Source organism: Pelobates fuscus, chromosome 3, assembly GCF_036172605.1.
Source record: "Pelobates fuscus isolate aPelFus1 chromosome 3, aPelFus1.pri, whole genome shotgun sequence".
NCBI classification, from domain to species: Eukaryota; Metazoa; Chordata; class Amphibia; order Anura; family Pelobatidae; genus Pelobates; species Pelobates fuscus.
Window position 1 is genome coordinate 16,293,304 of NC_086319.1, and position 25,048 is coordinate 16,318,351.

Sequence of the window (25,048 nt, forward strand, 5' to 3'; positions counted from 1 at the left end):
TGGTCGATATCTCAGTCTAAACAAAGTACTGAACTGATGATACAGCACATTCTGAATAATAGATCAGAATCCGTTTGCCAACTGCTTGGTAAAAACGAAACCAAAATTCGTATAGCAGTGACAGGACTGGATCGGCTCTTAGTCCGCTGATACGGCTGTATACGCTGGGTCTGCAGAAGCCTTTTATTGGTGCCATGACGACACATTTCAAAAGACCAAACAAGGTCTGAGAAGATCTGAAAACCACAGGCCCAACAACTGAACTCCCTGAGCAACAGTATGGAACAGAGAAATCCCTCTCCTCGCTGGCTCCTAGAATATCATTTTGCTCCTACAGGTATGTCTCCTAAACTCTGAATGTTGAACTAGGGCAGCTCGGACTTTTACAATCACCCCGAGAGAAAATACAACAGGTGTAAATGTCATTATATGGCAGATAGGCCAAGAATGTGGAGACATCCTCGGCAGGTGCAGACATCTCCTTCCGACCAGCTCCAGAAAATGTCAGTAACATAGTAACACTCAGCAACGCTCCAAGACTGTAAAAGCAGCGGAGAACACCATGTACAAACCTATTCATACAGTCCAGCGCGCACACTGGGTAAAGAGTACACTGCATACAGTCCAGCGCGCACACTGGGTACAGAGTATACAGCATACAGTCAAGCATGCACACCGGGTATAGAGTACACTGCATACAGTCCAGCGCGCACACCGGGTATAGAGTACACTGCATACAGTCCAGCACGCACACCAGGTATAGAGTACACTGCATACAGTCCAGCGCGCACACCGGGTATAGAGTACACTGCATACAGTCCAGCGCGCACACCGGGTATAGAGTACACTGCATACAGTCCAGCGCGCACACCGGGTATAGAGTATACTGCATACAGTCCAGCACGCACACTGGGTATAGAGTACACTGCATACAGTCCAGGGCGCACACTGGGTATAGAGTACACTGCATACAGTCCAGCGCGCACACTGGGTATAGAGTACACTGCATACAGTCCAGCACGCACACCGGGTATAGAGTACACTGCATACAGTCCAGCGCGCACACCGGGTATAGAGTACACTGCATACAGTCCAGCGCGCACACTGGGTATAGAGTACACTGCATACAGTCCAGCGCGCACACTGGGTATAGAGTACACTGCATACAGTCCAGCGCGCACACTGGGTATAGAGTAAACTGCATACAGTCCAGCACGCACACTGGGTATAGAGTACACTGCATACAGTCCAGCGCGCACACCGGGTATAGAGTACACTGCATACATTCCAGCGCACACACCGGGTATAGAGTACACTGCATACAGTCCAGCGCGCACACTGGGTATAGAGTACACTGCATACAGTCCAGCGCGCACACTGGGTATAGAGTACAATGCATACAGTCCAGCGCGCACACTGGGTATAGAGTACACTGCATACAGTCCAGCACGCACACTGGGTATAGAGTACACTGCATACAGTCCAGCGCGCACACCGGGTATAGAGTACACTGCATACATTCCAGCGCACACACCAGGTATAGAGTACACTGCATACAGTCCAGCGCGCACACTGGGTATAGAGTACACTGCATACAGTCCAGCGCGCACACTGGGTATAGAGTACACTGCATACAGTCCAGCGCGCACTCTGGGTATAGAGTACACTGCATACAGTCCAGCATGCACACCGGGTATAGAGTACACTGCATACAGTCCAGCGTGCACACTGGGTACAGAGTACACTGCATACAGTCCAGCGCGCACACTAGGTATAGAGTATACTGAATACAGTCCAGCGCGCACACTAGGTATAGAGTACACTGCATACAGTCCAGCGCGCACACTAGGTATAGAGTATACTGCATACAGTCCAGCGCGCACACTAGGTATAGAGTATACTGAAGACAGTCCAGCACGCACACTGGGTATAGAGCACACTGCATACAGTCCAGCACGCACACTGGGTATAGAGTACACTGCATACAGTCCAGCACGCACACTGGGTATAGAGTACACTGCATACAGTCCAGCGTGCACACCGGGTATAAAGTACACTGCATACAGTCCAGCGTGCACACCGGGTATAGAGTATACTGAATACAGTCCAGCGCGCACACTGAGTGTACTGGAGGGAATGGAAATGAATTACTTTGTGAAACAGAGATGGAAAGAAGAGAAGAGACAGTGAGACAAATGCAAGACACTAATCATGCCAATCACATGCTGCCAGGTGCAAGCAGAGCCACAATGTAGTACAGACGGGCATGCAAAGCAGTAAGAGCTGGGACAGACCTTGGCATCAGTTTCAGAAGAAGCAGCAGCTGGGGGGAGCTCCAGGGGGGCAGGTGCTAGAGGCCCTGGGGCTTTCATGGACTAAAAAAAATAAAAATAAAGAGACAGAACCACAAGAGAAGTGGAATTTACAGACAACCTAGTGTTTGCCTGGCATCAGCAAATGGCTCATCGTCCGGGCACTATGAAAGCTTAAATGTTATTCCGAGCAGCTGTTGGTTAGACTGACAGAGGGCCTCATCTAGATCCCACCATTCATTGAAACTCTTTATGGACTTTGACAGGTCACAGTATTTACACAAATAGATAAAATAAAGACTTTAAGAAGAGCTGGCAGGCGATTAGACTAGCAAAGCACAGAACGTTATGTATTTGTAAGGTTTTACGGGTGTTCTAAATAAATACAAAACGTAATATTGTGTTCAATGTGTTCTGAATCAGGTCATGCGCCCTAGCTACAGAAGGCTTGTCTCCCTCTCCCAGCACCTCCTCCACCTCAACGGAGATCAGAGAGGGTAAAGGATCAATCATCTCTCCCCCTCACCCCCATTGTAAGTAGTTAAACAGTTTTGCAATAGTTTGACTTCTTACCAGGACGCCTTCCTGGCTGCTTCCTGCCTTCACTACAGCTTAGTAACAGCCAGAATCTCTCCCTCTGAGATACACCTAGCAGCAGTGCAGGGCTTAGCTCCTTGGCTGAGAGTAATCAGCTGACAGTCCCAGCCAATGAGCCAACCTTGCACTGCAAGACTTTGTTCAGGAGAGCTACGTTCTAGCTCTTACTTCCACCTGTATTTAGGGACCCAGGTAAATCAAATCATTGTAAAACCATCTGATTCCTTACAATAGGGAGTGTCAGGGCACTGCATGGTAGTGGTTATGGTCCTTGAAGTGTTTGTTTAACCCCTTAAGGACACATGACGTGTCTGACATGTCATGATTCTCTTTTATTCCAGAAGTTTGGGCCTTAAGGGGTTAATCTAAAATAGCCAATATGTGACTAAAGCTACTGCAGCCCCCTATATGCTGCTATTTCAATTTGCTGCAGTTCGGTGTTTAGAGAAAAACCCAGAGGATTAGCAAGTTGTTCGGAATCAAAAGTGAATTTCAATTTTCGGCAAAAGTAGCCCAATTCCAAAATTTTCAAAGTCCTCTTTCTTTTAAATTTGGCTATTTTGGTTTAAAATGTCGTTATGGTGTTTGCAGTTTTGCGTGAAAAATAAAGTGAAAATTACTGTAATGAAAGTGAAAACCCATTGGTAATTTTTACTTTGGAAGAAATGATTAATTTGGTTTAACCAACACACACACACACACACACACACACACACACACACACACGATGTTACCATTATTACCTCATTGCACAGAAATCCTACATATACCAGTACTGCATGTAGAGAGTCAGAAAGTAACCTTTCAGAAATCAGACGGGTTTCACGCAATGGAACTCACCTTCTCTCGGGACGCAGCTGGAGGAGGAAAGTCTCGGGCAAGCTTATTCCGCCTCTGTTCCTGAATGTTAGCCAATAGGAGGAAAAAAAGTAAATTGATGTTTTCTCTATTTAGGAACAATTACAAGTCATGTAAGATAAATGGCACTGGCTGGGTGTACTGCCCTAATGCCATCTAGAGAGAAATAAATAATGAACACAGAAAGACAAATGACATTCCTTCTACAGACCCACACACCTCTATATTATTGTTCATTACTCCGCAGGCGTCGGCGAAATCTGGATGTTTGGTGTTTATGTACGCCAATTCAATCGCCACCAGGTTGTGCACCTTGGAACAAGCAGAAAAACTAATTCAAAAACTAATTTTTACCAGATGTTAAAGTGCAATATACTGAATAGAAATAACATACAGATGGACCCATCTAAGATTCCGACCTTCACGCCACGGTCAACTACTGGACACCCGCCTGCACCACAGGTCACTTGACTAGCCCACGACACACAGTCCGCCGGCAGGAGATACCTCCACCAACAAGCCAGAAGGACAGCAAGATCATGCAGACGAACTGTGTACTAACAGTTTTATAACTCTAACGTTTTTTTTTTCTTTTTTGATGGTTATTATTCTCACCTGCTGCTGCGCTCCCACTTATACCTTACTATCCTTTTCCCCCTCTGTAATGAAGCTGTAACCTCAACGGGGAGCTGATACACCCAGACCTGGACGCTATCCTGACAAACCTACTCAGAGGGGGCACGATACTCGAGAAGTCCCCCCACCCTTTATAGCATGAAACACATACGCCATAGATATGTTACAAGAGGGTGCTAAACTGTACCTTGAGAATGGTTCTACACTACCTTGGACGCTACCTGTTAGGCCCGCACGCCCATAAACATATAAAAATCCTCCTCCCACTCCGTACTGATGCACATTGTCTAAATGTCATGCTTGTTTTAATGCATAACTCTGTTCCAGGCATATCATCTGCTGCATACTCCCGAGTGGAATGAGGCAAAAATAAAGAATTAAAAAAAAAAAAATCTGAAATAACATACAGAATATCTATAGAGAAAAAGTAAAAACAGAGCAGCATTGTCTGCGCCCCACAATATTGCCCTCACAGGAAACCAACTGATAGAAGGCGTATCAGCAAATAACTGTATTCCATCTTTCTAGTCCTCCCAAATGTAGCATGCAACAGCAAGAACACAGTTATTTGGGGATACACCCATCAGTTTAATTGTGGTGCACAGACAATACTGCTGTATATGTTTGTACGTTTTCTCTGTAGATATTGTATATTTTGTATTGACGATGAAGGTTTGAGATCATGTCTAAAGAATAATTTAGAATTTTCCTTTCACACCCTTACCCACTTGCACATTGATGTTATAATGAGTTTAATAAAAAGAATAGCAGATTTATGCCTTGTATAAAAAACGATTGTCCAGTTTCACAAACAGCTAGAGTCAGACAACGAATGAACTCGTGTTCACAATCTATGCCGATCGTTCAAGGTTGGGGAATCTTTGTTCACGGCACCTATAAATGTATCAGTCTGACGTATCTCTCCGGCAAGCCATCTGAGAGGCAAAACAAGGTCCCCGGGTCATTTGTTTAATGAACAACATAGAGAGATATGATTCAGCCACCTATAGCAACCTTAATGGCATGCGTCAGCCATAATAATGTGAATGCAAACATTTCACTTGTATAATTTACCAATTCGTCACGGAAGAAGTGCTGACTCCTCCGTTGGGGTCCAATCAAATGCTCCTCATAGAGGTGAGCACCATGCACGTATTCAAAATTCACCATAGGAAAGCATTGAGTCAATGCTTTCCTATGGGGTTTCTGTGTCACGTCCCTAAAACAGTATGACAGGCACCAGGGGTGCCAAAAAGGTAGATCCCCAGAGGTTTTAAGACTACAACTTCCATGATGCTTTGTTGTTCTAAAAACATGCAAAGCATCATGGGAGTTGTAGTTCTGCAACATCTGGGATCTATCTTTTGGGCACCCCTGATTTAACCCTTCGATGTAAACCTTGTAGTTCCTCAAAAATTGCAATGTTTTACACTGCACCCAGAACACTTCAATGAGACGAAATGGTCTGGGTAATTAGAATGATCCTTTAACAATAAAAAGTTTAATTTTACATTAATTATTCACGAATAAAAAAAAAATATTACGAAGAAACAAGCAGACTCCTACCATCTCGTTTGTTACAGGAAGGCGTTTACGCAGAAGACAGGTTACAACCTCTACGATGGCATCGTGCAGTTTTGGGAAGCGGAGGAGCTCCTGAGGGGAAGTAAAAGCAGACACTTGTAACATCTGCAGATTTTTTCTGTGATATGGTAGCTTCATATAATGTTCTCTACATAAACAAAACATGACTTGAATACACAAACATTCTACTAAACTACGCTTTAATATACATTGATTGCTTTAAATCTAGAATGAGAAGTCCCAGGAACTAGAGAGTGGGGAGCAGGCAATCTGGACCCCAAACCCTGCATCTATATCACGTCAGGCTTTGGATCCCCTGCTCACAAACTAATAGATATTTCTTAAAGGGACACTATAGTCACCAGAACAACTACAGCTTATTGAATTTGTTCTGGTGAGTAGAATCATTACCTTCTGTCTTTTTGCTGTAAACACTGTATTTTAATAGAAAATGCAGTGTTTACATTACAGCCTAGTGATAACTTCACTGGCCACTCCTCAGATGGCTGTTAGAGATCCTTCCTGGGTCATGGCTGCCTATAATGCACCCAAACATTCAGTATCTCCTCCCTCTGCATGCAGACACTGAACTTTCCTCATAGAGATTCATTGTTTCAATTCATGTCTATGAGGAGATGCTGATTGGCCAGGGCTTTGTTTAAATCATGCTGGCTCTGCCCCGATCTGCCTCTTTGTCACTCTCAGCCAATCCTATGGGGAAGCATTGTGATTGGCTAACAGCATGCAGAGTTACAGCTTCAGGTTTGAATACAGTAAGATTTTGCTATATTTATGGAGGCACGAGGGGCTCAAGGGGGCTAGATGGTGGTTTTAACACTATAGGGTCAGAAAGACTTTGGGAAGTTTAAAAGATCACAGTACCAACATATGGAAAATTATTAAAATCCCTCAAAGTACTAAAGCTAAAAAAGTAAAGTGTGAGTACTCTCTGTGTTATGGAATAAAATGCTTGTTCCCATAAAATATTCCGTCCAGTTTAGAAGAGTCCATTAACATCACAATTTACAGAAATCTCCGTCAATGAATTGCAGTCCTAACGCATCTTCAATTAGAATTGCATTCCTTGCGTGCCCCGAGAGGGTACCTGAGTGCTGTAATTACTGCAGTGCTGAATAATCCTTTGCATTTCCTCGTGTACCAATTCCACGCAGCGTAAACTTGGCTCCTCCAAGCGCTTCACCTGCCTCTTAACCAGCAATTCAAAAGAAACTTCTGGCACAAACAATGCCGGCCGTGGTCCCTGAGCATGGTGGGAAAAAACAGAAAAACATCAAGGTTCAGATTATTAACTAGACAGAGAACTGTAAGCAATTTAAAATGGAAACAAATTCCGCTATAGTCAGAGCTTGGCTATTTTAGCATAATGTTCGCAATTCGGTTTTCAACTTATAATTCACTGCTTATTGTTGAGGGATGGGGGGGGGGGTAGATCTTGTCATTTTTATGTTCAACAAATTATACACACAAAATAAATACATAAAAAAATAATAATAATATTTTCCGCATGGAATGCTGGCTAAATATAGAACCCCTGGCAGCATCACGATCATATAGAACAGCAGGACAGGACAGGACACAGCTGTCGTGTATGTCAAATCTTAGAGATAGAAGGTGTTCAGTAAGAGATCATTCTGACTGTGCAGCCTATGAGACGCGGATAAACACTGCATGTTTTGGGCAGTCTCTGTAACCCTCCTGTGTCAGAGTTCTATGATCTCAATGTCCGATTACACGTTGTACAAACTCACAGTTGCATTTCGAATAGCTGTTAGAATGTCAATTGTTGTCAAACCCCCGAGGGGATCAACAGATTCCAACGTCCTCCCAAAGGTTTCATGGAAAATATAGCAGATACGAGCTCCTCCACAGCTGCGAAAATGAAAGACAGGCAACGGATGGTTCAGGGTTCACAGTGAATGAAACAAAGCGCTACAGATTGACTATTAACACGGTTTAACCGTGGCCCCTACCCCCACTCTGGAGTGTGAACTAAAGAACATTAATTTAAGTTAATTTAAAACCATATTGCAAAATTCAGTAAAAATTGCCAATTTGGAACAAAGTGTGCCTTTGCTATTTTTGCCTGAATTGTGAAATTCTGATTGTAATTGATGACAATCGGGTTTTTATTGTTTTCAATTAAAAGGTATAACCAACCTGCGAATATGGAGAAAAGCTAGAAGCAAGCTAGAAATTATTCTGTTCTCAACACGAAGTACAATGTTACAGCCACTCAATGGGGTTTATTTACTAAACTGGGAATTCTGGAGAATCAGCAAGAGATTTTTCCCAAGTTAGCGTGTTCAATCAATACAATTCCTGCTTTTGCAAATCTATTTTTAATGCAGCAATCTCTGCCCAAAGCAGGTCTCAAATACCCTACGTTTGCCAAACCCAAAAAAGAAACACAATATTATATTATTGTAATTTAGTTCCATATGATTGCAGCATTATTTAAGGTGTAAACATCCTTACATGGTGCAGTTTGTTTATAAAAAACAAACAAAAAAAAAACGACATTTATTGAACATTACAACCACAGCTATAGATTGTAAGACTAACAATCCCGTTACAGGCACAAACCCCAGCCAGCCGGGTAATACTCACAGCTCGGACGTCTCAATGTATTTTGCAGTTCCTTCTATTGTGTTGCAATATTCCGTGGCAAACTTGGTGATAAGCTGCAGCAGCGTGGAACTCTGATCCTCCACTGGCTCACCGTAGCTGTTGAGCAGAGACTGGTATTGGGCAGCCAAGACGTTTATTCTGGTCTTCAGCTCTGGTAAACAGTCGCGGATGTGATGCATTAATAACCTGGTCAACGAGGGAGGAGAGCATGGAAGGTTTATTGAGAAACTTGTGCCAAACAAATTCTAATTTTACTGCAGATGCATGTTTACCGGAGGTTAGAAAACCAACAACGTAGGACTAAAAGCTTGCTGAGCATCATGGGAGATTTCTTTCAAACATGCTGCTATAGTTATAGACTACCCTGTCATAAGCAAAATCTTCACGGAACAATTATTGTACTTTGTGCCTTTACATAAAGCTCTCTCCAGTAATTTGATTTAGATATATTCACATAATCACAACATGCTGAATGGAGTTATGAGTAAGGCAGCAGGGAAATGATCGCACAGCATTCCAGCGCGCAGCGTTAATACGGCTTGTAAGAAAGCCCATGTTTAATAAACCTATTATTGCAAATTAAAAAAAAAATAATCCACAAAATGTACAGCAAGGCATTAAAAGGACACTGAAAAAAATCTGAACACACAGACACTTGTAGGACTAGAAGATAAGATCACGAAATCCAGCAAACCGCATTTACAGCGGTATTTATATTCAGAATATACCATTGATATTCGCTATATTTATCTCAGCAACAAACACTCGTGCATTACATGAACGTCACCTATTGAGGGTCCGCGCCAGGTATTTTGTTCCGTTTCGGTTTGCTAGAGATGGGTACTTCTTTTGAAGGAAGGCATACTCATCGCGGATTGAGTCAGCCACGATCTTTTTGTTGTTTATGTCCAGCTGACTCCTATAAAATGGAAAATACACAGAGACGAAGACTGATGATATGTATTGGAGAAACAGGAACGTATTAAAAAAAAACAAAAACAAAAAACACTAAACTGTCCGCTGCTGACTGCCAACAACCAAACTAAATCCAACGTTCTCACAAACTTCACCATTGTTTGGAAATCTATTTGGACTCCTAAAAGGTCTTTCGCTAAACTGACAAGATATAGAAGTACACTCTGCCGGACTATAGCGACATTTTTATTTATTTTTTTAAGATCTTTATTTCGTAGATTACAATACAGCACGAGACAACAATAAAAGGACAATAGATAGGGTCACAAAGAAGTACAAACGTAGTCGGGTGCACCTCCTGCGGGAGAGAATATCCATAATTACATGGACACCACGTGATTCTTACAGAACTTTTTATTTGTATTTATTATTATTGAATTTTGTTACAAACAATACATTTGATCTAGCACATCCATAAACTCATTTATTAAATTAGCATCACTTAATACTGGTATGGAAAATGCACACATCATATCAGAAAATAAACTAAACTATAGTAAACAAACATCAAACGTGATTCTAATTCCAGAAACTGCTTAACGTGAATGTCCTCCTACCTGTTAACCACACCAATAATGCCAAGTTTCACTGGAATCACTCGTCCCAGAAGGACGTCCATTGCATCTGTCCCAGCGTCCATCAGGTCAAGCTTGGTTATGACAGCTAGGGTTCTTCGTCCTGACGAGATAAAGAAAAAGAAAAAAAAAAATGTTTCAGCCAAAATGTTCAGCTTCAAATAGAATGGCTTACATTAGGCAAGGGTGCAATATTTAGTGCAGGGATGTATGTACAGTGCAATCAGAAAATATTCAAACCACTTATTTATGTTGCAGTCGTACACTAGAATAGTTTTAACTATAGTTTAACACTTGCTGTCTGTGCATTTGCTAAGTTTATGCCTACAATCCTCCAGACTTCTAAGCCTCTTTGCATTAATCAGTATTTTCACCTCCCTGTATTTTATAGTATTTGCCTTCATTATTTGCTGTATTGACACCAATTCCTCTTATACGAGTCACGGGAAAAATCACCACGGAGAACGCAAGATAAAAAGGAAGTGAATTACACTAAATTATTTGGTTTCAGTGATATATTTTGACTATAGTTCCCGCTGGCAGTCATGGAGCAATCTGATCTACAGGTTTCAGGATTTCCTCTATACCCCACCCCTTACCCCCCCAGTAAGACGCGCGTCAGGCACGGGAGAAAGGACAATGGAGGCGCAGCTCCGAATACTGCCGGATATTTGGCAGCAAGATGCGAGACCACATTTTACGCAGTACTTAGCAGCTTTCGAATGCCAACTTTACCTGAAAGGATCTCCAGAGAGGTCAGAGATTTCTACAGACTGTATACCAACATTATATCAGATAAAATAGAAAGGTGAACAGCGCTAGAGATCAGAAATTGTACATACGTTTAGTAGAAATACTGGCCAGCGGAGTAACTTAAAAAAAAAGGAGAAACAAAGATACAAATAATGGTACAGTATGTATGAACGATATAATTCCACAAGAACAAATGGGTTATATTCACACTCACACTTTGAGGAGCTATATCAGCTCGGTGTTAAGAGCTTGGACGGAATAATCCCCGTCTATGGATTTCTTGAGGTTCCAGATCGTTGGTGAGTTTATAGGTGTAAGTATTCGTTATATGAAAAACAAGAGTAAAATACGCCACATGGTCTAGTACTAGACCATGTGGCGTATTTTACTCTTGTTTTTCATATAACGAATACTTACACCTATAAACTCACCAACGATCTGGAACCTCAAGAAATCCATAGACGGGGATTATTCCGTCCAAGCTCTTAACACCGAGCTGATATAGCTCCTCAAAGTGTGAGTGTGAATATAACCCATTTGTTCTTGTGGAATTATATCGTTCATACATACTGTACCATTATTTGTATCTTTGTTTCTCCTTTTTTTTTTAAGTTACTCCGCTGGCCAGTATTTCTACTAAACGTATGTACAATTTCTGATCTCTAGCGCTGTTCACCTTTCTATTTTATCTGTCCATTTATCACAAGGTAGAGGGAACACCTTGTTGGTGAACTGCTGCTCACCCTTGAGAAGAGAGCGCTTATTACCCTTCAACATTATATCAGCCACAGGACGCTACTACTTGTGACAAATTGAACTTTACTATTGTGACACTTGTAACAATAGTCTCAATTAGCGATGACAGGTATAGATTACTGCATGCAAGGCTGTTATTACCAGGATTTTAGGTTTTATTGTTAACTGTTTTGTATACAGATTGTGTATATACATTGGGCTTTACTGCATGTTGTTCTACATGCAGTATTTCATTAAGGTTTGCTTTATGTATTTGAGACTCAGATTTTAATAAAGGAATTATTAGTCTGTATGTTCCACTTTTTAAAAAAAGTATTCATAAAAATGTATAAAACATTATCACACAGATTCCATATCACAATTTAATTTTAGAGAATTATTTTAAATCCAGAGAAGGATAAAAAAAAAAAATGATGCATCAGACAGTGAGTTGGCATTCTTCTAGAGGTTTCAGACACTGTGATTGTTCCCTGACACAGACAGGACAGGTGTAAAAATAACAAGACCCGTATTCGTACAGGAAGCCCTGATATGAGCTCACATCTGACCTTCGTTTGACATTGGTGCTTACCGTCTGGATCGGATTCCCGAGCAATTTTAAGGGCTTCAGAGGTTGCCATATCAGTGTTGGCAGCTGTGACAGCTAGAATAATGGAATTGGGATTGCTTATGTACCGGATAATAAGTTCCCGGATCTGGAGTTCAATATCTTTCGGCTGGTCACCCACCGGCACCTGAAAAAACAGAAATGTCAGAGCTTAGAAATAATGCAATAACCTTTTACATTTTCAATAGAAATGGTCACTTTTATAAATTAACCTTGTAACACCCCCCTGACCGCCAATGCCTGGTTTGTTTAGCTCAGTGGAGATAAACTCAAGAGGCAGCAATTGCCCAGAGCACCTGCCTTGCAAGGATTTCTCATTGAGCTGCATTGGGAAGTCTGTGATTGGACAGCCACAGAAGAGATTTGCATCTTTTGTAAGCTGTATTTAGATATACCCCAATCAATACATGCATTTTAATGTATTTTTCACTGAGGTTATCTACTGAATAGGGATTCATTTGGGCAGTGGAAGGTTTCATTAAAACAAAACTTTCTTACAAGAGTAACAAGCTATCTAAATACATATTATTATTATATTATTTATATAACATATATATTACATATACATCTGCCCATATACTTTGTATATAAAGCATACATACTACAATACCGCCTTCGGTCTAGTTCTCCAAACATATATGGAGAATGGTAGTTACATAACTAGACCTTGGCTAATCCAAGCCTTAAAACCTACAGCACAGTAAATTATACTACTCACACAAAAATAAATCAACGGCAAACATTTAGTATTTACTTCAAAAAGTATAACTACTCTTGAACTAGAATTCTAAAGGAGGAACGGAGAATCCACAACACAAATGTGGCACAAATTGAAGAATTGTGGTTATTTGTGATCTAAACCCACTGTTATCCATCATGGACACCTGATATTGACACGGAATAATTATATTTCAACGAATCCTTTGGATTGCATCCTTTGTTTGTACAAAAGGAAAAATGGAAATTTGGAAAGTTAAAAGTTAGATTTTCAATTGGGTGACTTGATGTCTAAAAAGGTACATTAACCGATCTACCTTGGTCATTCCTGGTAAGTCCACGAGGGTCAAGTTGACTACGTTGGGAGAGAAGATCTTCAGATGAATGGGCTCTGAACTTATACCCTGTGAACACAATAGAGAATGGCAAAGTAAGAAAAAGCAGAAACGTAATGCCAAGACTGGTCAGCGGGAGACACAGGCCATGATGTCCCTCCATCTCCCATTAGCTGAAAACCCAAAATACAAGGAGTAACACAGATCAGTGATGGGTAAGCTGATGACATTTTACTATACCTTATCGAGGCAAAAAGGGTCACAGATCTAATTTTACAATTATTTAATGGGTCAGTCTATTGCAGAGCAGACAATATGTACCAAACAAAACATTATTTGAATACAACATTAAAGTACAACAGCTTAGGATTGTGGTAGAGTGGATTGTGGAGAGTTAAGGGTTCAAATCTCTTGGCCTGTATCTGGGGATCTGAGGAATAGCTGTGTTAGAGAGATTTGGCAGATTTTTAATAAACAATGGCAGCCAATGGAAGCACAAACTGTCGTATTCGAGGAGCTGAATGGGAAATATTTGGTTAAACTGGTTGAACTTTGACTAGTAAATGACTTTCCATTGGACCAAATGACTTGCAAACTTAGGCCAAACTAACTGAAAAAACTAATAGCCTAAATGGAGATTCCCCTTACCCCCATAGTAATATTGCCCTAAACACTACAGGCCTGAATTTAACCACAAATCCCTGCAGAAACTGCACAGTGACTGATCTGCTTTCCATTCCCCCTCCTGCTCTGTTATTTAAGCTTCCAACAACCCTGTGTAAGTTTCCGATGTTCTCCGGTGATCTAACCCCACGTCAGCTCCTATAACGGCATATTTACCGAGCTCTGCCATTCGCACAGGAGCTCCTATAACGGCATATTTACTGAGCTCTGCCATTCGCACAGGAGCTCCTATAACGGCATATTTACTGAGCTCTGCCATTCGCACAGGAGCTCCTATAACGGCATATTTACTGAGCTCTGCCATTCGCACAGGAGCTCCTATAACGGCATATTTACTGAGCTCTGCCATTCGCACAGGAGCTCCTATAACGGCATATTTACTGAGCTCTGCCATTTGCACAGGAGCTCCTATAACGGCATATTTACTGAGCTCTGCCATTCGCACAGGAGCTCCTATAACGGCATATTAACTGAGCTCTGCCGTTCGCACAGTAATGCCACGGGAATAGAGAATAGATTGTTCCAGCAGTCTGAGTCAGGCTGCATCTTGGGAGGATAATGAAGTTCCGCAGAGTGGGCTAGATACGCTGGAAGATTATTGCATTATCAGTAGCAGAACAGGAAGCTGATCATCAGCCAGGTATGCTCAGAAATACAGGGAAATAAACAAAAGCACATTAAATATTAACAGCTCGTTAGGCGTTTTGTCAGATTCATTATCACTTGGCTGAAGGATTTTTCTTACAGGGAGATCAGTAGTGAAGGAAGGCCTAAGCAGGGACCAACCTAGGGCCTCGATAACGTAAAATACTGATCTATCTACAGAAAGCAGAATGAGCAGCTAGTGTTAGAAAGCTTATTCCCTATCTGGGACAGAATAATAAATTAATGGGGAGAGGCGGACCACAACAACTTCCCTCTCAGTAAGTCTCTCAGGGAGTTAAATGGTTACAGACTTCCCTGATAGAGGAGATGGATCTTACTTTATTATTGCCAGAAATACGCTCGGTTTCATTCTCGATTTCTTGACGAATTTCATCGAAGTCTGTGTATATCTGAAGAAAATAAAAGGGATAAAACAACTGTCAGAAATTACAAACTGTGATTAACCTGAGAGTCAAATTCCAACACTCTCTCCATTATTATTATTCCAGTTTAGGGTATTACTACCAGTGCCGCTCGGGGCATTACTACCAGTGCCGCTCGGGGCAGTACTACCAGTGCCGCTCGGGGCAGTACTACCAGTGCCGCTCGGGGCAGTACTACCAGTGCCGCTCGGGGCAGTACTACCAGTGCCGCTCGGGGCAGTACTACCAGTGCCGCTCGGGGCAGTACTACCAGTGCCGCTCGGGGCAGTACTACCAGTGCCGCTCGGGGTATTCCTACCAGTGCCGCTCGGGGTATTCCTACCAGTACCGCTCGGGGTATTATTATTACTATTCTAGCACAGTGCCATGGTTATTTAGGCAATACTCTGTGTATTCCCCAGGTATAAACTTTTTAGAAGCAGTGGGTCTCTGCATGGCACCCCCAGTGCTCCCTCTCCAGTCCCACTGAATGAATATATACTTCTACATCATCAATGCCAGTCTCAGCCAACCTGGAGCGGACAGATAGCCCTGAATGTCAAATTGTAGTATTGTAGTGAGATAAGGAATGAGGTGCTTTGGAGAGTTATCAGATGGAATACATAGTGAGATTAACATTATAATCATACCTTGTTCTTTGTGTGAAGGAATTTTCCCCATTCACTCGCATCAACTCCTATAACAGAGACAGAACAGGAATTACACCATTTCCATAACAGATTGAGTGAGATTCAATCTGTATCTGTGATTTACAGTTTCATTCAATCAATACCCACAACATTCCTTGTATTTGGGGACAAGCTGCCAGTGAGAGCACTCAGTGACGTGAGGAAGCTCTAACCAAACAACCTGCAGTTTGCATTCACCATCATTCATGGCTATGGCAGGGTGCGATTGTTTCAAAGGTTTGGAAAATGAACTTTTTACAAAAGAACTCTTTAAGGGAGCCCTGCTCAAAAACCACACATCTTCCCCCGCTAACCTCTGGAATTCAGTATCAGCTAGATGTAGTGAGTGCCTATACCTCATGTGTAGCCTAGCACCCACCAGCTGATTGCAGCACTACAACAATGCTTTGCCAGTCTATAGAATTGTGGTTATACACCGGCTCAAAGATTACCCATTGGTTACCCGTATAACTCCAACAGGGAGTTTTCACTAAACCACAAACAGTCACATAGGAACACAGGAAATACATAACTTATGCCCCCAGAAAAGCTGAATTGGAAGCATTCTCCAACTCTACAATTTTGACAGTTTGGTTAAAAAAAATGCTATTCTGCTATTTTCTGGAATTCAGAAGTGTCGTGGATAAGCCTAAAACTATCAATAAATGAACAGCAGCCACGTCAGGTGCTGGAAGCTCATGACTGGGTTTGGCCAATGTGAGAGGCTGCAGGCATTTTCTGTTACATCTAAACCAAGTCATACACTGTAAAAAAAACAGCAACAGAAACGGTCTGTTTGCTTAGTTACTCTCGTGTGAGTAACACGGCCGAGTAATGGACGAACAGAAACTGGAATAACTGCAAAAACAGCTGCCACAAGTTAAGCAATCCAAATATTTTAAAAAAATATTTCTAGGCAAATTGTATTAAAACACACTAAAATATATCTTTCTGTGAAATGCATATTTCATCAAAACGGTTCATAAACGTATACTTACAAAATAAAAAAAGAAATAACAGAACACCAATTACAATAATCACATTTTCTGTCCTATTAATAACATGTACGACAGCGGATGGAGAGCCAATACAATTCTAAGTAAGCTTCAGAAAGGAAGAAGATTGAGAGAATACACAATGCTGCATGCAGGATGGGGGGGATTTTGTACAGAACAATAAATGTGGACAATGATGGCTGGAATGTGAAGCTAAAAGAAAAAGTGAAACCTGCAAAATAAATACTTTTTAACTAAAATCTCTATAGCAGAGAGCAGATGACAGATTAATACACAGGTTCTGACAGCCAAGGAATTCTATAAACAGACCCCACCATTGAAAGGGGCCCAAAACACATGCAGGAGGTAAAGAAACAGGGGGAAATAGGAATCTGGAAACCTTTGGAAAGGAGTCTCGGATTTTTCCAGGAGTCGAGTTCTGGAATTAAAGAGAAACAGCAGAGAAAGAGGCGTTACTGAGTTTAGGGCGGATCAGAGACTCAATGTCGGCACCTTCCCTACCGTGAAAGAACAATAACAGTGAGTCTTAATGAGATGTAAAAACACATGGAGACATGGACAGACATACGGAAGATAAACACAGTTATTAATGACAATGAGAACATTCCCAATGAATGGGCATTATAGATAAACAAAACACTGTGAGAGATCGCAAGTTGTCCGATCAGTACAAAGTTTAAAGGAACTCTCCACACACAATCCATATAACTAGTACAACCAACCAACATACAAACAGGGTAAGAAGGTACAATGGGCATTAGAGGTGTCTCTGAATCAGCGAAATGCAATTCCAGCACTGTGGATGTTGGTGGAAGACATTTTCCAAAGTACTCTAGAATCCTAAGCAAACGTCATGGAACAGACCGTCACAGAGAAGCACTGGGGGCATACGGTGCATGTATAGCCATCACTGCGATCGGTCAATGCCGGGCTTCTATATGAGAATCACCGACACTCCACATCCAGCGTCAGCATACTTTGCATGCTGGTACCATATGTAAAATAGATTAAATTATTGTGTGTCTGATTGGTGCTGGTGGAGTGAAAACGGCAAAAAGTAAACAGCACAGATTCTCAAAAACAGCACGTTTCTGTAACGCTGCTTGGGCACTATATATATGCCCCAAAATCACTTCAGTTAGATAAAGTGATTTTTGGTGCGTACCCGGTCGCTAAGTAAGCCCTCAATCATCACAGCTTAAAGACGTTGACTGCAGAATCAGGTCCCTCCCTAACCAGGAAGAGACTGCACCAATCAGGGTCCTCTCAATCTGATCAGTCAGGGTTGATCTTATCCCATAAACCCGTCTCCAGCAGCTGCAGTCACATTACTCACATAGGATGAGTGGAATGGTTTCATAAAACAGATATAAGCCACACTGCACCTGCTATCAGTTTACACACAGTATCTCATCCTTTAATAGCATAGACAATAACGAATATTATTGTGACAGGACACCCAGTCAACGAACAACTGCTGGCAGTTCATTTTTACTTATGGTTCAGTAACCGAACAAAATACCAAAACACCCCCTTTTACCCCCATAATCAGACCACCTCTTGGCTTGTTAACCCTGCTGACCTCTCTTGATACTTCACTAATTCGTTAACACCACGTTAACTCAAGTGTTCTGCTGGGTGGCCGCCATTCACATGAGCGAACGCGTGGGAAATGAATCAGCGGCCATCTTGTCGCACAAAAGCAGGCAGCGCTGTTCGGACATCGAGTGCATGGAACTAAAAATCGGACAGATTAACTTGCGAACACCACTGAACTTCTATCACCGCCTGTTTCTTCTCCAAACGTTGTAGGAGAGCATTCTTTAGGCAAAGTGTTCGCACGAACATAAGGAACATTTGCTCCCTGGAACCAGAAGCGAAAACACATTTATACAAATGCAGGAACTCCCGAACAGAGACCTATTTCACTCTGTTACTCTTTTAGGCGATGACCACATGGCCGGTCAGTCAAAACCTTACCCGGATTGCGTTGATGTTCTACTAAATAGATTCAAGCACTATTTGGACAACTTGGGCGCTCAGGTCCGGGTGTATAGGACTTGTGGGGGTCCCTGGAAAAACTGCATGTGTATTGGGGTGTTTTCTGTGTGGGTCCCTGTAACAGAGATAATTGAGTTACCGGTCTTGAACTCCATTATCTCCCAGACACAGGGACGCCGGGGAGGGGTTTGTGTTGAACTGTATGGCTGGGGTTCTGTGTATAAATTGCATGTACCATGTCCCATTAAACCAGTTCACTCCCAGCATTAAGTCTCAACTAATGTCTGTGGGGGAAAGTTATAATTACTCAGCTTGCTATAATCACTGGATCCGGCGCAGTAGAGCTCCAGAGCAGAGTAAAAGAACATCCTTGGCTGTGAGACCCGTATCCCCATTCCGAGTGGGCGCCACAATTATATTAAAGGGACACTGCAGGTTTGAATCCCAGCTTGTGTTTTATATGCACTGTATAGATAATGTATCCGATTCACATAGGATAAATGAAGCTGTGCTTAAGAGAGGAGCTGTAAGATAGGGAGTATTAGGCTGGAGTACCCAAAATTCCCAAAAGGGCATTTGGTATACGAGAAAGGCAATATCAACAATCAGAACATATCTAATGATTTCTATAAAATAAATCTCGTTTCCAACAGGACACAGAATACACACTTTCCTCTTTAGCAAAACACTTTTATTTCCATATCGTCCTTTGCTTTGACCCCAGTATTCTCCAGGGACATCGCTTCCTGTACACTCAACTGTCAGTTCTACAATTTAACTTGATTACGTTTTTAAAGGGACACTAGTGTCACCAGAACCACTGCAGTTTAATGAGGTTGTTCTAGTGTCTATAGTCTGTCCCTGCAGGCTTTTTAAAGTGACCACTGCCTTTTCATGAAAAAAGGCAGTGTTTACATTGGTGCCTAGTAACACCTCTAGGTGCAGTCACTGAGACGGCCACTAGGGGTGCTTCATATCTCAGTCATTCATTGTGTGCAGCACCTAAATGGAACACTCCACACAGAGATGCACTGATTCAAAACATCTCTATGATGAGATGCGGATTTGTGCTGCGTGGCATTGTGCTGTGCATGCACAATAGCTTCCCAATGCTTTCCTATGGCTAAGCTTTGAATTTGCTGAGATCGTCAGGACTGATGATCTCAGCTCTGGAGGCGGAGCCAGCTGCTGCGAGACCAGAGCAGCAATGGAAAAAAAAAAAAAACCCTTTTAACTCAACTCTGAGGGGGACTGGGACCTAAACTGCTACTCCAGCATTACAGTTTTAGGAGTACAAAGCTGTAGTCCTAACACTATAGTGTTCCTTTAATATCGCATTTACTACAAATGTAAAGCCTCATTCTGCCATAAAAAACTATTAATTTGTATTGCTCCTTTTAAAAGTCCAATTAGGATCCACCCCCAGGTGTTGCATTTCTGTGGCCGCGAAAAAAAGTGTGGACATATTTATAGTATTATTAACGCCCGTTTAATGTATAAACAAACACAGCTACCACATGACAATTACAACAGTATGAATTCTTGAATTCTCATTTGAAAAAAGTCGAACAAACTAAAAACAAGCAGATTAAAACCACCCGTTCCCCTAGTTACACACATCTGGAAGGAAAAATAAACTGCACAGTGTTCAGAGATACTCACTGGAAAACAGAAATATTGGTTTTTACATTTGAGGGTATAATTATATATATATATATATATATATATATATATATATATATATATATATATATATATATATATATATATATATATATAATTAAAAAAAAAAAAAAAAAAGATTTCAAACGTCTTGGTGGTAGGAGGTCATTTCATGTTAAGGCTTTGCCTGGAGTTGTGGGAGGGGCATATGGGACTCCTACCTACCCTACCGTGATTGGTCTGGCGATCTGCATGCTGATACAGACCGCCATCTCGCTACTACCTGTCCGTGTAAGCTTCTGTCTCCTGCTATCTGGTTCCCCCTGTTCGTTGCTATAGCCTGCACCTCCGATGGTCTCCCGGACGGCCTTCCGAACCGGAAGCTCCTGTCTGACCTCCGAACCTGTGGGCCGATAGTCACGCCGGCACACTCCATTGACGTCCTCATGGTTTGATCCTTTCCTTTCACCTTTGCATTAGTTTCAATTATCTGTTTGGTTGCTCTCCTTACCATCCACGCTGCCTCCCCCATTCGGCTTTGTTCCCCCCATACAAACGGGTAGTTTGTGGCACATTTTTATAGGTAGACGGGCACGAAAGCTCTATTGCCGTCATTTACAAACGAATCCTCGTCTAGGGTCACAAGCTAAAGCTAGCCGATTCCAGACAGTCGCGCCTTTGCTCTCACGAACGCTTGGCATATAACGCGATACGTTGCCATGGTTTCCTGGTCTGCACGAACAGCATAGAAAGGTTTGGCTTGTGGCCCTCTAGCGTTCACCACCTAATATAACATTTGGTATAGATGTGCTTACTGTTGTATGGGATTAGAGACTCTCTTACTAGGTTAACTGCGTTTTCTTTTATGCAGGTGTTGGAAGATTTATAGATCTGAATTAAGAATGTAATGTCATGTTTCAGTTCTAGTCAGTACTTTATACGGTGATCATTATTATTTAGGGGGATCGCTGGTTCTAGATTCTCTCTGTGTAATAGTTCTTTGATCTGGTTCTAAGGATTCTACAAGCAGGCCTTACCTTCGATATGTTAATTATTAGAAGGTTACGATACACAATACGGCTTGCTTGCAAACGGATTTTATGAGTCATGTCTGATTATACTTTACAGATTTTGAGGTTGGAATTTAGAGCAGCATTTGTGCTTCAGACCTCAAATCCTATTTTAGTGAGCAGGTGGTCTTCTTAGGGGGTACTATATTTAGGAGTTTTGTTGGCGTATATGCATATTAAATTATATATACTCATCTTTGTTATCATTAGGTATAGGCCTTTTCTTCCCCTCTCCACCTCCTTTAGTGGGAGTCATATAAGTTAATATATATATTTAAAAAAATAAAATAAAAAATAAGAGGGCATTGCCCCTATCATTCACGTACCCACACTACAACACGTCCCATTCAATTTTTCAATAGGTTACGACTATAATTTCTGACATAACGAGCACGAGAATTGACTTCAGGTATGTTTTGCCAAGTTGACTACACAACATCCCAGCCCCTTTTTAGTAGGTTTTACTGGCTTAAAGGTCCACTATATGCACCCAGACCACCTCAGCTCAATGAAGCTGAATATGAAGATGAATATCTCAGTCGGTACAGGAAATTAATCTTAAGGTGTTTTTCTTTGTATTAATAAATATTCTTTGGCATGGTACACTTTATTTACTGGCCTATCGCATACGTCGGTTCCGGCCCACTTCAACCAACTTTTTCCCTATACAGGTTACGTCACTACGCGGTAGGTAGGTATAAATATTTACATGAAATTACCTCCTACCACCAAGACGTTTGAAAATAAATTTTTGTTGTACCAGAGGGAGAATCCAACTCAAATATGTCCACAAATATACACGCGTCTCATACATTTTCAAATCTCAGCAATAAGAAAATCCAATCATATAATAAATATAAATTATATATATATAAAAAAAAGGTCTGAAATCTAGTTTCCTATAAAATTATGATGTAAATAATGAAAACAAAATAGAATGTACCTAAACATATAAAGATAAAATAAAAATACGCTCATAGGGGGGATTAACGTACAAACACAAATGCCCCTTAATCCCCTATGAGCGTATTTTTCTTTTATCTTTATATGTTTAGGTACATTCTATTTCGTTTCCATATTTGTGAGGATTAAGAGGAATCCTCTTGTTTTACCTGACGAGAAAAAGGAAGTAACTATCCTTTTTATTTTATTTTATCTATTCTTTCACTGCACCTGGGTGGTCTAAACTTGTAGATGTAAATAATGAGCCTTTTATCTGAAACCTGGTATGTTTAAATGTCCCAAAAATAAAAATGGTATTCCATTCAAAACAAAATTGGAAGTAGAGAAGCCCTTGCATAACATTTGGTGCAGTTAGCCATCAGTTAGAAAACGCAACAGGCAGAGTTTACATTATCTCCAGCAACAATAAACAATATGGCTGGTAATAATAATATAATAAAGTTAAAAAGACACAGATATGCCATAGTCCATTACCGTTCTCATCAGTGGTCTTACGGTGATCGTCTGCAGAAACATGAACCAGCTGTAGGATCAGGGGCCTTCTGGTCACTATACCGGTACCTCGTGGCAGGAGGTCGCGACCCACCAAACTTTCCAGGACGGAGCTCTTTCCGCTACTCTAGAGAAGAAAAAAAAAAAATAAAAAAAAAAATCACAAATCAAAATTATGAAAATAAGATTCGCCAAGTATCAATGGAAAATGCTAATACCTATCACAAGTATTTTAGGTCGTTGTTGGGAAAACAAATCCCACACAGTGCAAGTAAAATGAATAATAGCAATAAACTGGTCAAATATTAAAAAATAATAAAATTTTTAAAGGATCACTATAGGGTCAGGAACACAAACATCTATTTCCATTAAAACCACCATCTGCCCCCCCCCTGGTCTCCCTAAATATAGTCAAATCATATTCTATAGTCTGTTGCTGCTGGCTCTGTCCCGGATCTGCCTGCTTGGCTGACATCAGAAGTGATTCTCTGAGCCAATCCCAATGCTTCCCCATAGGATTGGCTAAGACGGTCAAGGAGGCAGAAAAGAGGCAGAGCCAGCACAAGTCAAACACAACCCTGGCCAATCAGCATTTCCTCATAGAGATGCATGGAATCAAAAAACACCAGACCGGACCAAAGAAGGGACTATCTGTACCTGCACACTAGCGGCATTGGGTGAAGGATTGCAGCCGCGGGGACTATCTGCAGAGGCTGAGTTACGGTTCTCACTCAATACAGTTATTTTTCATTCATTGAATCGTTGCTCCCTATTATGTTATGCCTCCCTATCCATGCCTCATCTCAGCAGTATAGCAGCACATACACTACCAGTCTGCACTTAACCAACGGTCACTAATGACCAGCTGGTAATTAACCAGTCTTATTTTACACCTTGATTTTACACCTTATTTTACACCCTGGCAAAGCATACAGTTAAATTTATGTGTTCCGTTTTTTTTTTCTTTCGTTTTCAGCGTGTTTCAAACATGTCACTTACTTTAACATATGCAATGACTTAACAAGTGTCCCAACTGCATAACAACTCTTGTTTAATTACAACCGGTAACTCGCACACTACAGCGCAGTGGGGCCACCCCGCTAATCCCAATACTGCTAACTCAGTCACTATGCATATTTCCTAATACTTATTGCCAGTTCAAATCGAATGCTACATTATATGTTTTTCTAGACAATAAGGCTACTCACTCGTTACCTTTTTTTTTATAAAAAAAAGAAGTGCAGCATATCTTGTCATTTACATGTATACTATATGCAATGTTATTCACCAATTTCATCTTGTGTAATTAGCCATGCACTTCGAATAAATTAAAGAATAAAAAAAATATATAACTTTATAAATTGCTTTCCTTCAGCAAAGATTGACATTATCCTGTGTGCTGCCATATAATGGTACCGTCTATGTTCCACATATAGAATAAGGATTTCACCAAACTTTGAACTTCTGAAAATTAAATCTAGATCCTAAAATCGAGGCTAAAAGAGCCGGTTTGGAACTATTCTCCAGCTCTGTTCTAATCGCAGCCTAGATATTTTAGATTGAATTTTACAAAGCGGTTGCCGGTGAGTAACCCTGAATGAGCGAAGACTGTTATTTACCGCTCTTTGCCCACGATCCAATTTCTTTATTTTCTGTACATTCTCAGCTGTCAAATTATTATACGTCCAATATGACGTCATTTCAATTAACTAGTGTGGGTGCAGTGGTGGTCATTTAATCCCTGCATTGTAAAACACTGCAGTTTATTTAGAAACGGGAATGATTATATTGCAGGGTTAAACCCAGAAGCGTTGTCTTAAGCCGACAGCCACTGGAGGCTCTTCCATTGTACTTTGTAATACAGGGTTGTATTGCGAACGCCATGGTGTTCCTTTAACACAGGACACAAACTAGTACTCCAACACACAAACAAAAGAATTGTGTGTCTGTATACATTATTACTTTCCTATAAAACCTGCTGGGAAGGAGATTGTTAACCTTTGCACTGTACATGCATTGGCAGTTACTGTGATAAGAACATCAAGTGATT

General features: G+C 41.2%; 1 protein-coding gene across 5 annotated transcripts in view; it reads right to left on the reverse strand.

Moving 5' to 3' along the window:
- DNM1L (dynamin 1 like) overlaps positions 1-25,048 on the reverse strand; it is a 44,638-nt gene that overhangs the window by 10,449 nt on the left and 9,141 nt on the right. For 2 of the 5 annotated variants that reach the window (XM_063446759.1, XM_063446757.1), the window contains exons 2-15: positions 22,981-23,125; positions 17,190-17,228; positions 15,756-15,802; positions 15,022-15,093; positions 13,337-13,423; positions 12,267-12,429; positions 10,169-10,289; positions 9,424-9,555; positions 8,616-8,822; positions 7,757-7,877; positions 7,093-7,248; positions 5,970-6,059; positions 3,987-4,079; positions 3,750-3,809 (exon numbers count right to left, since the gene is read on the reverse strand). In XM_063446759.1, coding sequence (XP_063302829.1) covers positions 3,750-3,809; positions 3,987-4,079; positions 5,970-6,059; positions 7,093-7,248; positions 7,757-7,877; positions 8,616-8,822; positions 9,424-9,555; positions 10,169-10,289; positions 12,267-12,429; positions 13,337-13,423; positions 15,022-15,093; positions 15,756-15,802; positions 17,190-17,228; positions 22,981-23,125 — 1,533 coding nt within the window. Of the gene's footprint in view, positions 1-2,294; positions 2,376-3,749; positions 3,810-3,986; positions 4,080-5,969; positions 6,060-7,092; positions 7,249-7,756; positions 7,878-8,615; positions 8,823-9,423; positions 9,556-10,168; positions 10,290-12,266; positions 12,430-13,336; positions 13,424-15,021; positions 15,094-15,755; positions 15,803-17,189; positions 17,229-22,980; positions 23,126-25,048 lie in introns of all 5 variants that reach the window. The other 3 variants (XM_063446755.1, XM_063446756.1, XM_063446758.1) reach the window with 3 other exon arrangements.